We start from the raw sequence: 16,864 nt of genomic DNA, 5'->3' as shown, positions 1-16,864 counted from the left end.
ATTTCATTCCAGTGTGTTAATATGTTCAATTCATTTTGAGTGTTTCTGACACACAAACTGATTTCAGTAAGTCTGTCACCTGAGATATTGCCTTTTTGGTGTTAAATTGAGTCAGATTTAACATCAATCCCTCATATTCTCAAATTCATTTATTTGAACAATTTTGATCATTTAGTTCTATTTCAATTAAATTCTTTATATGTTGTTGCTCAGCAAAGAATTTTATTTCAAAAGAGTTGGGTTTTGACAATTTAGGCTTGAATGAGTACAGTTTTTCAATTACAATTAACTTTCTAGAAGTGGAGTGTTTCATTCAATGACATAAGACGAGCCTTAATGCAACATTTCTTAGGCCTTTGTATACAGAACCTGGTCTTTGGTGTTCGATGAGCTCCTTGAGGTGTTCTAGGCTTGATGACCGCTTCCTGACTTCAGGCTGCATGCCACCCCCATGCAGGCAACTGACGTTTTTCTTGGACCTCCATGCCAAGGTATAGAGGTCCTGGAGGAATCCCTATTCTGCCCATTTGTTTTCCCTGGCCACCTATTTGGTAATTGTGGGGCTTGAAGACAGCGAGTATGCAGCCATGCCTAGGGTTGAAGAAACGCTCACAACCTATAAGCCTGTATGGAGGAAGCCTGCACTCCCTTCTAAGCCATCTAGTGCCACCTCAGCCATTGTGGGAAGGCCTACATGGCAGCAGGCCAAGCCAGCAGCATGGAAGCTTCTGCCAGGTGTGACTCAGTGGGTCCCAGATACCATAGAAGAGGGTACAGGATTCAGTTCGCCTCCCATCCTCTGTATGAGGGTGTGTTGCCCACTGTTAACACCTGAACACCTAACTGTGTTCCTCCAAGGGGAACCTCTCTCACTTCTGAGGAAATGGACCATAGAATATCTTCCCCTCCCAGATTGAGACTCCAAGAAAGATGGGGGGCTGCATCCAATTTTCGACCTGCAGGCTCTGATTTGTGAACTGAAGACATTCAAGTTCAAGATGCTCACACTCAAAATGCTCATACTCACAAAGTTGCCTGATGCCGGTGACCGGGAGAGGTGACCCCGGAAGCGGTGCTCAAAGAAGCGGAAGCATGGCAAGCGGTCGGGCTAAACTGTCTGTGCTAGACTAAAAACAAACCCGAGCCGGCTTGCTTTCTTGTCTATTCTTCTATCAAACATTTGCTCACTGGACAATAAAGTGAACTACACAAAACCCATCCAGCAGCCACCCAACGAGAGTTTAGAGACTGCTGCATCTTAGTTTTCACAGAGACATGGCTCAGCGATAGAGTTCCAGACACTGCCACTACCTCATTTCACATCAACAGAAATGCAGGTCTGTGTGGTTAAACTTGTGGTGGTGGCTTGTGTATTTACATCAACACGAAATGGTTCAAGAACTCTGTGCTTGTTTCTAGCTACTGCTCATGGCTAGTGGAGGTCATGACTTTTAGATGCAGGCCATTTTATTTACCTCATGAATTCCCCTCTGTCCTTATTGTCGGAGTGTACATTCCCCCCAGTGCTAATGCTAAGGAGGCACTATGTGAATTCTATGGAGTTATTAGTGAATGTGAATTCCTATAGGGATCTGCAGAATGCTCACCCCGACAGACTGTTTATTATAGTCGGAGATTTTAACCATGCAACTCTCAATTCAGTGAGTGCTCCCCAAATTCCATCAACATGTGAACTGATCTGTTCCAAACTCAAAACTCAAACACTCAATTCAGTTGAATATTCTTCCATGTCTGTAGCACCACCCACATTATAACTGTTTACACGCTGTTTTTTTGCACACAAGTGCTGCTGTTGGTGTTTCGAAGACATTTTAACTGCCACCAACTGCTGCTATACAGGAGTGTATATGTTTACAAGAACCTTGTTTAAAGTTTTCCTATTTTGCACATTGCACCATAGAACATATTATACAGAATTTATACTTGTTCAGTGCTATTTTGTCTGTTTTGTGTATCTGTCCTGTACTGTTTTGTTTTGTATTGTGTTATGTAGCTCTATGTTGTTTTATGTAGCACCAGGGTCCTGGATATATGTTGTTTCATTTCATAGTGTATTGCATCAGCTATATATGGCTGAAATGATGACTGATTGATGCTTTTTGACTCAACTTGCTTTGCAGATCAGGTCCTAGGAATGGTTTGTGACAATAGACCAAAATGATGTTTATTTTCATATAGGCATTCTGCCAGAGCACAGGAAGTTCCTCAGGCTCACATTTGGGGTGAAGCATACCCGTGTTTTGTTTTTCCTTTTATTTACATTTACAGCATTTGTCTAGGTCTAGCCCTATGAAATACTCTGTTGTTTGCACATGTGCTTGCCCCACCCAATATTCCTCCTTTTCCCTGCCTCTGCACACCTCTTCCTTATGTTTCAATTATCACCTTCCCTATTTATACCTGCTATCTTGTGCTTGTGTTCTGCTGTTTGTTTTTGTGTTTTGTTATTTTATTAATAAATTTCTCATCTTATCCCTGCATTTTGGTCTGGATTCTGTACCAGTGGAGGCACCCATTCCTGACACTTATTGACTAATCATATATCTGCTTCTTGGAATCAAACAGTATAATAAAGATTCATGAATAATTGAATGAAATAATGAAAATACACTAGAAAAACACATTGAACGGTGCTTAGCACTCCTATAGCGCTCATATAAGATGGAAAGCCCTCAAAGAGAACAATGTGGAAGAACATAGATAAACAAAAAGTAAATAACTTTCAGTAATACTGTGTTACTTTCCCACACTGGGGCTTGTGTCTAGGAGGGGTGCAGGAACAGTAATAGTGGTTGGTGCAGGAGTGTAGTGGAGATGGAATAAAATAGGTTGGAAGAGAAGAGATGGTATTTAGCTTTTATTGTACGACAACAACAAGACAACAAGAAGACACTGGACACAAATATAAAAAAAAAAAAAAACAGGGGTCTAGACTTGTGAGGTGAGAAAACGTGCAGTGCCAAAGAAAAGAACATAAGAAAACTGAAGTCTACTCTGATATAAGCTAACCCAAAAATACAAGGGGTGGCACCTGCCCTATAAACTAGGGTATCTAAACAGCTGGCATAACTACGTGGTGAAATGTATGTGTGCGCACATTCTTGCCTGTTCAATAAGCTCCAAATGTAGACATGATAATCAGACTAAGGCTTCTACATTTATGCTGATTAAGAAAGGAAAATGAAGTAAAAGGAAGTAAAATGTAGAATTTTTTGTCTCATGTAAATGTAAGCATCAGAAAATATGAACAAGCTTTTAGGTAATAATGCAGCTCTCTACTTTATTTTCTTCCTTTTGCATTCTATGCTTACGTAATTCTTTATTGGTACTTTCATACAGATCCTTGATAAGCTGATACTCATGTTGATGTTGGTTAATCAGTTCTTTTATGTGCTGTTTATTTTTTTCCTCTAGGTCATTAATCTCCTCAGCTCTCCTTCTAGCCTCATCCTGATATTTGTTCTCCATTTCTTTCATTTTCCTCTCATAATCATTTTTCATTTTCTCACGGGCTATGTTTTCTTTTTCTTTTCTTACTTTATCTTCTTTCTTTCTCCTTTTTATCTCCTCTTGTCTTTCTGCTTCTATCTCCTCTTTCAGTCTCTTTAGTCTCTGTGTCTCCTCTTTTCTTCTTTCTTTTTCTGCTTTGATTCTTTTATTCCATTCTTCTTGTCTCACTTTTTCCCGTTCCTCATACACCTGCAATATTTTCTCTTTGCTTTCTTTATACTCTTTCTCTATTTGCTCCCTTTTCCTCCGTTCTGTTTCTTGCTGCTCATTTCTCTCTTGTTCTCTTTCCTTTTCAAATTTTTTCCTCATTTGCTCCTGATTTATCTCTTGTGCTCTTAGTTCTTCAGCATGTCTCTCTTTTATTCGCTTGAATTCTTCATCCCTTTCTCTCATCTGCTCTGTCCATCGCGTCTCCTGTTCTCTCAGTATCCTTTCAGTATCATCCTGACTTTTTGCCTCCTTCATTTTTCTGTTTAAATTTTCTCTCTCTTCTTCCTGTTCTTTTCTTCTCTTTTGCTCTTCCTCATCTCTCTTTTTAATCTCTTCTTCATGTTTGAGTTTTAGTTGTGTAATTTCTTCCTTTAGTTGTTGCTCAAAGCGTTCTTTAATCGCTCTCTCATGCTCTGCCCTTTCAGTTTGCTGTTGGAGACATTTTGCTTTTTGATTGCCTAGTTCTTCCGTCATCTCATCCAACTTGCGTTTATTCTCTGCAGTTTGTCGTTTTTCCTCTTCTTCTCTTATTTGTTTTTCTTTCTTCCATTTCTCTTTCTGCTCTGCTTCTTTCTTCTCATACTCTCTCCTCAATGCTTCTTCTCGCTCCTTAAACGCATTTTCCCTTTCATGTCTTTCCTCTTCCAATTGCTTTCTCATCTGTTCCAGTTCTTCTTCATATCTGACCTTCAGAGCCTCTTTTTCAGCTTGCATCTGCTCCTCTATCTCCTTAAGCATCTGCTTTTGTTTCTGTTGTATCGACATCTCCACCATCTCAAACATCTCATTAGTAAAATAATTGTCTCTGTTGAAATGTATCATTTCTTCAATCATTTGGAGAAGCTTGTTAACTTGGGCGGTATCTTCTGTACAGTTATTAAATAAGTGAACTCTTCCACCACAGTCTCTGATTAACTTGTTCACATATGCATGATCATTGGTTTTGAGATAATCTTCAAGTGTTTTATTTTTCAGTTTTTCTCCTCTAGTAAACAGCACTATACTGTACTTTGCAGCCTCAGGACCAAACATCTTCTTAATCAGATTCACTGTTACTTTCTCTTCTTCAGTAAACCTGTCCACACTCAGCACAATGATGAAGGCATGGGGTCCTGGTGCCAGCATTGAGACACACTTCCCAATTTCTTCTGTTACCTCTTCATTTGAGAGTGTGGTGTCAAAGAGTCCTGGAGTGTCCACAACAGCTACTGATCTGCCCTGCACTTCTCCAATGCCCTTCTGACACATTTTTGTCATAGAATTCATGCAGATGTCACTCTCAAATTCTTCTCTTCCAAGAATGGTGTTTCCTGTTGCACTTTTCCCATTTCCTGTTCTTCCAATCAGTAATAATCTCAAAGTTGAGTCAGAGTTTTTACCCTCAGCACCTGAAAATGACATAGTGGCTTATTAATTCAATATCTGATTTTAGATTGAGTATTTATATTAATATTCTGATGACAAATCCACAATTTATATTGTTTTTTTCTCTCTCTAGGTTTGGAACCAAATGTCCTTGATAGAAAACTATAATATGCACAAATATTTATGTGCATAGATTATGTGTAAGAAAATGAATCTAATAATTTAATAATCTAAATACAGACATTAAATAATTTCTGGGAAAAAAAAATCTTTTATGTTTTAGAGATAAAAACTCACATGTTCCCTGTTGTTGCCTGATTCTGTTCTTCATTTCAGCCAGTTCCTCCTCTAGTGGCTGTCTTGCTCCATCTTTCTGTGCCTCAATATACATTTGGAGAGAATAAATCTTCTTCATATTTGTTACTTGTTCTAACAGTTCTGCCACCTGCTTCTGTCTATTTTTTTTTCTTTTCTTCAAGATCATATATCTGTCCCCACACAGGCATCGAAGTCCTTTCATTTCCGAACTTTGTTCTACAAAGTTAATTGCAGCAGCTTCATTATAGTTCTTGTTGGTAAAAAGAACTACACTGTGATCACAGACACTTGAACCAAATGTTCTCTGAATCATCTCGATTTCTCCTTTGTCATCATCTGTGAGAGGACCAACAGGAACGAGGAAAAGAAAAGCGTGGACAGGATTATCAAGAGAGAAACAGTGGAGAATCTTGTTCATCACTTCCTTGTCTGAGAGCTGAGTGTTGTAGAGAGCTGGCATCACCTCCAGCCTGAGACGGTGTCCACAGACTTCTCCAGTCTTCACCTTTCTCAGGCCCAATATGAGATCTGATATGGAGGTCTTCAGTGCTTCGTCACTTCCACACAACACCAAGTTCAGCTCTGGGAATGAGGAATCACTTCCTGCCACTTAAATAGAAGAAAAATGGGAAAATATACATATTTAGATTTCATTTATTCATTTTCATAGACAGTGATGCACATATAATTTCTCAAAATATTTGCTGAAATTTTTTCCAAGATAATTAAAGCAAACACAAGTGGTGGGCAGTAACAAAGTAAATGTAATTTGTTACTGTACTTAAATATCTTTTTCCATTATCTGTGTTTTACTAAAGTATAAAATTGTTTTGAGACTTTTTACTTTCACTTCACTACATTTTGAAGTAACATATCGTACTATCTACTCCACTACATTGTTTTAAGTAACAGAAGAAAGACTCTTTCATATTCAGATTCCTGCTCTGCCTCAGTAACAAACGATTTCTTCTTACAAGAATGCATCATATTTGCGATATAATCATATTTGCATATGAATCTAATGTTAGCACGTAGATTTTACTGTGTATGTGAACATATCTGTCATTATCTTAATTATGTTGTGTATGACTAGTTAAAATTTAGTTAGCTAACGTAATCAGTAACTCTTGAGCAGCAGTCTATATTACCATTACTGATGTTATTCAGCAACACAATAACCCAATAGCTCAACTTTAATTGTTGATATTTGACCAGTCACCAGTTTTTTATGTAAAGCAGAATAAGATTACTGCACAAATACTGTAACTGTCCATCACACACCAAAGCATTAGTTACTAAATACTGAAATATTGACTGTGCTGAATTTGAACTTTTTTTCCTCTGAATCTGTAGAGCAGCAAGGTTCTGTTAAAGTGAATCTGCTTAGATCCTCGCTTGTCATTTGTTTAAAACTGATTCCCAGGACAGAAGATTGTCCAGCACACATTAGTTATTCTGTATGAGTTACCAAGTCAGACTGTCCCGCTGTAGTACTTCATATTTTCTTCTGCCATGATGTAAATATTTTCATTTTTAACTATTAACCTTTAAGAAGCATTTGAGTTGGGCCATATTAAAATCCAGGGTTATATCAGTCACAAAGCCACAGTTTAGCATTTGTTCACTAAAACATTTTAGTAATGATGCAAGTACAAATGCATGAGGTTCTGGAGCACAAAGATATATATAGTCTTCCAGATCCTCAGATTTTAGTGGTGAGTTAAATAAATGAGCTGCATTTATGATGGTGATGTACGTTACTCAGTAACTCAGCTGTTTGGACAGCTAGGGGAAGTTCATTCCACGACCTCGGTGCCAGAACAGAAAAGAGTCTTGAGAGTCTTAATATGTACCTACCCTGAGAGATAGTGGGACCAGTTGACCCGTGCTAGTAGATTGGCAGGAATGTGGTGCAGTGCGAGGAGTGACAAGTTTTGAAGTAAGAGGGAACTGGTCCATTTTTGGCCTTGTAGGCAAGCATCAGTGTTTTGAATCTGATGCATGCAGCTACCAGAATCCAGTGAAGGAGCACAGCAGTGGGGTGGTGAGTAAGAACTTAGGCAGGTTGAAAACAAGTTGTACAGCTCCAGTTTGAATCATTTGCAGAGGACGAATTGCATTCAGAGGTCATCTGCCAGCAGAGAGTTGCAATAGTCCAGACTCGTAAATTTTCAGATTTGTTTTGTTCCCTACCTCAGAAACATAAACCTCATGGAACACCATACAAAGACTGGCCTAAGCATGGTTGTACTCATTAAGCTTTATCACTTACATGAAAAAAGGTGAAGATGGTAGATTTTGAAATAACACCAAATAGCCAATATGATAACATCTGAATTTTCTGTGAACACTTTTCCTTTGTGTCACTCAGATGGCAAAAATTGCTTTCATTCTGAAATAATTTTGAAACACTGCTTGCTTCCATACTATTGACTTGTGTTTTCAAAATAGGTGTAGTCTCACGTACTTGTTGGAGGTGGGGTCCTACTCTTTCTCCTCTTCCTATGCCTTGTTGGCTCTGTGCAGAAATCAGATAATGCAAAAATCACAAAAGATCACAGCTTCCTCAACATATCAGAGTTCTAACTATTTACCATAGTGTGAATTATATCATTTTGGCACAGAGGGTGAGCATCCTGTTTATTACAATGTAATGTCTAACCCAGATGATTAGTTATATATTACTTCAATAAACATTATTTTAAGTAATAGTCACACCAGAAAACAAATTTCCTTATCTCTGCCCTTTTAACTTCTTGGGACCTACTTCATTACATGAGATTTATAGTGAATTATTTTGAGATTTACTTATTTAATATGCTTTATCATACATATTATGTTTTAATTGGAGCCATCTTAGACAATTTGCAGACATGGTCCTTATATTGCTTCCCAGCTCTTGTTCTAATTTATAAAGTAGTAAGTGTAGGTGAGGTCACATGGTGAGTGGGAACTCAAATATGAGGTTTCGCACACAGAGAAGGGGAATGCTTGACAGATACTCTATATTGCCAAAAGTATTCGCTCACCTGCCTTGAATCGCATATGAACTTAAGTGACATCCCATTCCTAATCCATAGGGTTCAATATGACGTCGGTCCACCCTTTGCAGCTATAACAGCTTCAACTCTTCTGGGAAGGCTGTCCACAAGGTTTAGGGTCCATAAGGTTTATTTATGGGAATTTTTGACCATTCTTCCAGAAGCGCATTTGTGAGGTCACACACTGATGTTGGACGAGAAGGTCTGGCTCTCAGTCTCCGCTCTAATTCATCCCAAAGGTGTTCTATCGGGTTGAGGTCAGGACTCTGTGCAGGCCAGTCAAGTTCATCCACACCAGACTCTGTCATCCATGTCTTTATGGACCTTGCTTTGTGCACTGGTGCACAGTCATGTTGGAAGAGGAAGGGGCCAGCTCCAAACTGTTCCCACAAAGTTGGGAGCATGGAATTGTCCAAAATGTCTTGGTATGCTGAAGCATTCAGAGTTCCTTTCACTGGAACTAAGGGGCCAAGACCAGCTCCTGAAAAACAACCCCACACCATAATCCCCCCTCCACCAAACTTTACACTTGGCACAATGCAGTCAGACAAGTACCGTTCTCCTGGCAACCGCCAAACCCAGACTCGTCCATCAGATTGCCAGATGGAGAAGCGCGATTCGTCACTCCAGAGAACGCGTCTCCACTGCTCTAGAGTCCAGTGGCGGCGTGCTTTACACCACTGCATCCGACGCTTTGCATTGCACTTGGTGATGTATGGCTTGGATGCAGCTGCTCGGCCATGGAAACCCATTCCATGAAGCTCTCTGCGCACTGTTCTTGAGCTAATCTGAAGGCCACATGAAGTTTGGAGGTCTGTAGCGATTGACTCTGCAGAAAGTTGGCGACCTCTTCGCACTATGCGCCTCAGCATCCGCTGACCCCGCTCCGTCAGTTTACGTGGCCTACCACTTCGTGGCTGAGTTGCTGTCGTTCCCAAACACTTCCACGTTCTTATAATACAGCTGACAGTTGACTGTGGAATATTTAAGAGCGAGGAAATTTCACGACTGGATTTGTTGCACAGGTGGCATCCTATCACAGTTCCACGCCGGAATTCACTGAGCTCCTGAGAGCGACCCATTCTTTCACAAATGTTTGTAAAAACAGTCTGCATGCCTAGGTGCTTGATTTTATACACCTGTGGCCATGGAAGTGATTGGAACACCTGATTCTGATTATTTGGATGGGTGAGCGAATACTTTTGGCAATATAGTGTATATATCTCCTCAAACAATGGAGGTAGGCATTCTTTGTTTCCCTGGCAGTGGCAGTCTGGGTGGCGGTGGTGGTGGTTTGGGCGGGGGATTGGTGTGGGATTACAACCAAAGTGTACAAGAACTGATTGTACTATGATCTCAGTTGGAGAACAGCTCTTAATGTCACAAGAGGCAGAGGTTTCCAAGTTGCAATAGGAATTTTCAGTTTTGTTTCCTCCCCTACCTCAGACACACAAATCATCTCACTTTTTTATACCAAAAATAGGGCAAATGCTTTTTTCTGTTGTGTCACTCAGGTGGTTTGGTTAATATTTGTGTTGTATTTATTTTTGGAAAATTGGTTTCTGTGTGAACTCATTTCAAAACACTACTTGGTTCCATTCTTTCTGCCTGTGTTTTCAAACTGGGTGTAGTCTCACTTACTTGCAGGAGGTGGGCTCTCACTCTTTCTCCTCTTCCTGTGCCATGCTGGATCTGTGCAAAAAATCACAAAATAGCGTTTTAACTTTTTACCAGAATGTGAATTATATAGTTTTGGGAAAGGGGGTGAACTTCCTTTTTATTATAAAGTAATGTCTAACCCAGCTGATTAGTTGCATATTACTTAATAAACTTTATTTTAGCTAATAATCACACCAGAAAACAAATTTCAATATGTGATTTAATTTGCTTTATCATAAATACTTCTGTTCGAGCATGACAATGCTCCTGTGCACCCCTGACTCAACCCCACTGAAGACCTTTGTGATGAACTGGAACACTGGCTGCACCCCAGACCTCCTTACCCAAAATCAGTGTCTGATCTCACTAATGCTCTTTTAGCTGAATGAACACAAATCCCCACGGCCACACTCCAACATCTAGTGGAAATCCTTCACAGAAGAGTGGAGCTTATAACAGCAAAGGAGGAATAAATATGTAATTGGATGTTCGACAAGCACATATACTGTAGGTGTGATGGTCAGGTGTCTGAAAACATTTGTCTATATAGTGCATGTTCATGTCCATTACACATTTAAAGTTTTTAGGTGTCAAGACGGCAGTTCCTGCAGTGTATCAACTAATTTAACTGCCTTCCACTCCATCTGAAGCTGACACTTACCCTAATGCCCTCCACTGTCATGAGTCAAAAGCTGAAAACATACAGCTCAAATACATAAGCTACATAAGATGTTATAACTATTTTACCACAGCACCATTACATTCTTCGATCCTACTGGGTGTGCATGATTTATGCTCATTTATCTGAACTGCAGGCAGCAGCACAATGCATAAAATCATGTAGATCAAGAGCTGAGATTCTGATGGTTGATATGAACATTTCCCCAAGCTGCTGGCCTGTATCTGCATGATTTTAAGCATGAATTACATACATGAATAATTACATGAATGTGAAGGTGTATAGGTGTTCCTTTTAAATGTACAGTGAGTGTGTAGTTGTATTCATTGCATCAGTAAATTATTTTCTAATATTAATAGCAGGGGAACCCAGCAGGGGAACCCAGCTTGCAGCCCAAATATCCACACTTGAGTTCTTCCACAGTTTTTTCTTCTGAGGTTAGGTGTCCACATGCTTTTGGCTATATAGTATATTTTAGTTAACATAACTATTTAGGACTATTCAGAATTTACAGAATTTATCAGTCTAAAAAGTATCTGTAATATTAGACACTGTATGGATTCCAATAGAAATTTCAATTGATAACTTATAATTATATATAAAAACAACTAAATTGTATAAGCTTTAAAATCCTACATCCTGTATTAAATTAGGATAGAATAGGATTTTAAAATATAAACCGGCTATATGATGTATTGCAAGTACATCAACATAGAGAATTGTAGATGGACTTTCAGCAACTGACATGGGACAGGTGTCCACAATGATTTATAAAACATAAGACATCTTATGCCATGTGTCATCATCAATCAAATTCATGTTTGCATATATAATCTTTATAAATTCTTATTTTGTCTTGGCAAGTATTGTATTTAACATCTTAGTGTTTCTTAAATCCTACTTAATGCCATCAAGTTTTTATGACACATAGTAGGTCGGTACGATTAATATTTAATAATCTAATTTAATGCTGTCCAGTATCATATTTAACAGCTGTTAATCATTAATCAGTGTTTGAGACAAATAATCATTTAGATCCTACAAGTTTCCAGCACACACAGACACTCGTTCTTTCCTAAGACCAAAGGTCTTTCTCAGTATAATGTTTCACAACATCTGTTTTATCAGTGTGTCCTGTTCATGGATACGATTACACACAAACATTTTAAAGACATAGACACACTATTCATTTACGTTTGTAAGACTATTCATAGTTCATATCACATACATTTAAGGTCAATAAGTTTCATGTTTCTTAAATCCTATTTTGTGTTTTGTATTAATCCTAACAGTTGATGATTATTATTCAAACGTTCATACAAAGAATCATTTAGAAGTGCAAAACACACTGATTCTGTCTTTCTGTCTTTTCATCTAATGTGAAGTCACCCAACAAACATTGCCATTTATCATCATGAACACCTGTCTAATTAGACAGTGGATGAAGGTAGACTGTAAAATATGGTGAATGGCTCTTTTTTCTTGATGTTGCTTCTTTTAACAGATTGTTTACGTTAGACCATTCCCCTTTAACCATATATGAATAGATGAGTTGTATTACTTTTTGAGGAAATTGGTTAAACATGAAATTTTAAAATATTGTTTACTTCCATATTTTTGGCCTGTGTCGTTTTTACCCAAAACAGATGCAACCACACTTACTTGTGGGAACAAGTGGCTACAACTTTTTTCCTCATTGTATGCTCATCATATGCTCAGTTTAATCAGTACATTAGGGGACTGACTGAATAAGGCATGAGAAAAATTTGAAACTTTGTTCAAGGCAGTTCAATGAGTCAATACCACAAATGTTTTGCTTGCATTTAGATATGGACCTAAAATAACACAGAATAATAATTTAATATTCATGATGCTGAACATTTACTTCCTTTGTATTAAAATATTGCAGAATTCTGAATCTTTCTGTTCTTCCAAATTTTAAATAAAATGGCCTCAAATAGTGATACTGACCATTTTAACTGCTTTGTACAAAAGTTTGGATGGCATGCAAGTGTACATGAGTACATGAGTGTAGTGAATCCAGCAACAAAAATTTGATAATAAATCATTTGGGAACATTGCCCACATTTGGGAAATCTCATACACCTAAGCCTTTTTTCAATTATCACCAAATTGCTCTGCAAAACTGTGTCACTTTTATCTAGAATGTGAATAGGAAATTTAACCAAGGTCACATAATTTAGTTTAAACAAGTTTAAGACAAGTTGGAGCCTTACCTTTTTTCGACGCCATTTCCTATCGAACATGCAAGCTCAAAAATGAAAGTAGAAAGTGATCTGCCAATCTCACCCACATTTCTGACTCAAGTCTATCTCAAGACAATCTCAGGCTGTAATTATGTAATATAAAGTGGATAGTGGTATATTTCTTTATTACTCTGTTTATGTAAAACCGTTTTCTTCAGGCTGCCTACAGTCAGTTTAGATATATTGGGACAGTTTGTGAATTTTAAATATATCCAATTTTTCTTGACAAGTATAAAATAAACCCTCCAGCACATGATACATTTCTGAAATCCTAAATGTGTTGACAATTATATTCAATTCTAAGAATAATATAATATGGGTTGTGTATCTTTTAGTCCTTTTGTGCCCTGCTTATTTGCATGTTTTCAACATTATACTGTATTTTTGTAGTTTATTTGTAGTGTATACAACAGACCCAGCCATATTTAATGCATAGTGCATTAACATGCTAAATAATTCATAAATATTTAATTTATTGTAGAATTATCAGTAATAATAAGCATTCAATTTAAAACAAGTATTTTCTAAAATACAGTATAATCAAATTAAGTAAATATAAAAATAACATTTTTTAAATATTTACATATTACATGTTTAATTCAATTCTTGCAGTAGCAAGAATATCCCAGCTCAGAAGCAAGACCTTCAAAAGATTTTCAGTAGGGCTTCCCCCAGCACTGACCATATGACTATTGAGATGCTCCTTGATGACACATCCCCCTGTGGCTGAGTCTACCCCTTGTCACTAACTGAATAATGTGTCTTTTTTTGGAGGAAAAAGAGGACATTCTCTGATCTTGCATCTATTATAGGTGCTTGAATCAGTGCACTGTGAAAAACCCTATCTTCTGCAGCATTAGTGTTACTAGTAATCCACAAAATGGATGGTAACAATAGATAGTAATTCACAAAACAGGTGTTAAAAAAATACAAGGGATGATCCCCTTCAATTCTAGAGCATGTGTTCACATGGTTCACAGGCAGCTCGTAGGTGAGCAGTGGCATCACTTACTGGACTTAGTTACCAATGTGGATCATCTTTCACTGAGCATCATGGTGTCCCACTCAATTTCTTTCAGTGATTTTGGAGTTTTTTAGCTATATGTTCAACCACTCATGCAGCTGGGGTAGTTTTTAGACTGTTGGAATCCTAAGTCTACAACCTTTTGAACCAGTGTTAATGTGTTCATTGACAGAGACTTCAACGCACTCTTGTAGGTCGCTCTGGATAAGAGCATCTGCCAAATGCCAGAAATATATGTAAATTGGTACACACAACTCAGTGAGGCATAGAAGGAATCATCATAGAGAGCTTTTGTTTGTTTTACACAACTGAGCAATTGAGTGTTAAGTGTATGCCCATCTCCTCACTTGCTCAAGACAGGTTCAAACACTAAGTGGCAGAGTCACGCGTCAGTGGCATCACTTTATTGACTGGCTAGAGAAGGGCTGTCAGTTGAGAACCAGTAGACCACTGGAGACTTTCATATTGCTCCTAATCTGCTTAAATCTCTACTTGTGATTTTTGTAATTGCAAGCAAGCAACTTGGAAAGAAGAGCACAGAAAACTGAGGCATGAATAAAGAGAAGAAATTACGAGCAATAAAATTATAGAAAGAACAAGCATCCAAGTAAAGTAAGCAAGGAAAATAAAATTTAGTTTTTAATTCCTAGTATTTTGTGTTCTATTCTTGTAGTTTTTTGTCATTTTTTAAATTTTGTATTCAATTCTGTGATTCGTGTGTATTATATATTTTTTTATGCCCATGATACCTATGGCGTGAAATTGACACCATATAAGTGCCTTGTTCAATGGCCCAGCAGTGGCAGCTTGGTGGACCTGACAACCTGCCATTCAGTAGTCCAACACCTTAACCACTAAGCTACTACATTACTCTGGGAGGTAGTACAGGTAGAATGCAGCTTTCATTGCACTGTCAGTGCTGAGTAGATTCCTTTAGCAGTCAATAAGAATAATGGAGTCTGATAACTGTAAGTTGTAATTGTAAATTTACATTGTAAATAAAACATTTTAAACTTATAAAACACACAGTTCTCCTGACCCTCAAACAGTAAAAGCATTAAAGGGGCAATAAATGATTTTTCTCATATTAACTCTTTGTCATTCCATAACATGTCCAGCAGATGGAGGCAGACAGCACAAGAAGCCTCATAGTCAGAAGACTTCCTCATAATTACCCCATTACTAGTTTAGTGATATCACCTGTGCCTAGCTTATTTAAGAAATGTTAAAACAAACTTCAGAGAAAAACAATTTTAGTTTTAAAAAACAATTAATTTACATTTTATTTATTTAATGCACCTCCACCATGGGTGCATAAAGTTTGCGTATCGTCCTAACCGCTCCACGGACGACGCCATCACCACAACCCTCCATCTGGCCCTCACACACCTGGACTGTAAAGACTGCTACGTTCGAATGCTGTTCATAGATTTCAGTTCAGCATTCAACACAATCATCCCTCAGCAGCTGATTGAGAAGCTGAGCCTCCTGGGCCTGAACACATCTCTCTGCAACTGGATCCTGGATTTCCTGACTGGGAGACCCCAGTCAGTCCGGATCGGGAACAGTATCTCCAGCACCACCACACTGAGCACTGGAGCACCTCAGGGCTGTGTGCTCAGTCCATTGCTGTTCACTCTGCTGACCCACGACTGTGCAGCAATGCACAGCTCCAACCACATCATCAAGTTCGCCGATGACACGACCGTGGTGGGTCTCATCAGCAAGAACGACGAGTCAGCATACAGAGAGGAGGTGCAACATCTAACAGCCTGGTGCAGAGCCAACAACCTCTCCCTGAACGTCGACAAGACCAAAGAGATGGTTGTTGACTTCAGGAGAGCACAGTGTGACCATTCTCCGCTGTCCATCGACAGATCCTCGGTGGAGACCATCAAGAGCACCAAATTCCTTGGTGTCCATCTGGCGGAGAACTTCACCTGGTCACTCAACACCAGCTCCATCACCAAGAAAGCCCAGCAGCGCCTCTACTTCCTGAGGAGGCTGAGGAAAGCCCATCTCCCTTCCCCCATCCTGACTGTGTTCTACAGAGGGACCATCGAGAGCGTCCTGAGCAGCTGCATCACTGCCTGGTTTGGGAACTGCACCGTCTCGGATCGCAAGACCCTTCAGCGGATAGTGAGGACAGCTGAAAAGATCATCGGAGTCTCTCTCCCCTCTATCACAGACATTTACACCGCACGCTGCATCCGCAAAGCCAACAGCATTGTGGCTGATCCCACACACCCCTCACACACACTCTTCACCCTCCTGCCATCTGGAAAGAGGTACCGGAGCATTCGGGCCCTCACAACCAGACTGTGTAACAATTTCTTTCCTCAAGCCATCAGGCTCCTCAACACCCAGGACTAAACTGTTCTACACTCTCTCACACACACACACACACACACACACTCTCACTCAGGACTGAACTGTTCTACACTCTCACACACACACACACACACACTCTCACTCAGGACTGAACTGTTCTACACTCTCACACACTCTCACTCAGGACTGAACTGTATACAACTCTCTGTCTCTCTCACACACAGATACACACACACTCTCTCTTGACTGTGTGGACGCGCACACACACGCACACATAATTTATATTGTTCATTACTTATTGCACTGCCTCTACCTGTCATCTGCTGCTATAATCATATTTATGTTTATTTCTATTTGCACTACCTTAACCGCTGCTGTGTATTTTTGCACAATTATTTTGCACAATACTTTTTTACATCATTTCATTTTATCTTATTTT

The 16,864-nt window shown here is 39.0% G+C and overlaps 1 protein-coding gene across 1 annotated transcript; it reads right to left on the bottom strand.

Moving 5' to 3' along the window:
- Positions 1-742: 742 nt before the first annotated feature.
- On the bottom strand, positions 743-13,056 carry LOC131361403 (uncharacterized). The gene is made up of 6 exons (XM_058402469.1): positions 13,041-13,056; positions 10,107-10,157; positions 5,713-6,033; positions 4,182-5,129; positions 3,700-4,058; positions 743-799 (listed from the first exon to the last, which is right to left on the bottom strand). The coding sequence occupies exons 1-6, from the start codon at positions 13,054-13,056 to the stop codon at positions 743-745; spliced, it is 1,752 nt and encodes a 583-aa protein (XP_058258452.1).
- Between the last annotated feature and the right edge of the window lie 3,808 nt (positions 13,057-16,864).

Source organism: Hemibagrus wyckioides, linkage group LG11, assembly GCF_019097595.1.
Source record: "Hemibagrus wyckioides isolate EC202008001 linkage group LG11, SWU_Hwy_1.0, whole genome shotgun sequence".
In the NCBI taxonomy this organism is placed as follows: domain Eukaryota; kingdom Metazoa; phylum Chordata; class Actinopteri; order Siluriformes; family Bagridae; genus Hemibagrus; species Hemibagrus wyckioides.
This window is presented reverse-complemented; position numbering and strand designations above follow the sequence as displayed.

Bases quoted from the DNA above. Each gene is read 5' to 3' on its own strand.
- LOC131361403 (XM_058402469.1), bottom strand. The intron at 6,034-10,106 runs GTAAGTGAGACT...CTTCTATTTAAG, and splicing joins TGAGAGCCCACCTCCTGCAA to TGGCAGGAAGTGATTCCTCA. The intron at 4,059-4,181 runs GTCTCCAACAGC...TTAAAAAGAGAG, and splicing joins AGGCAATCAAAAAGCAAAAT to ATGAGGAAGAGCAAAAGAGA.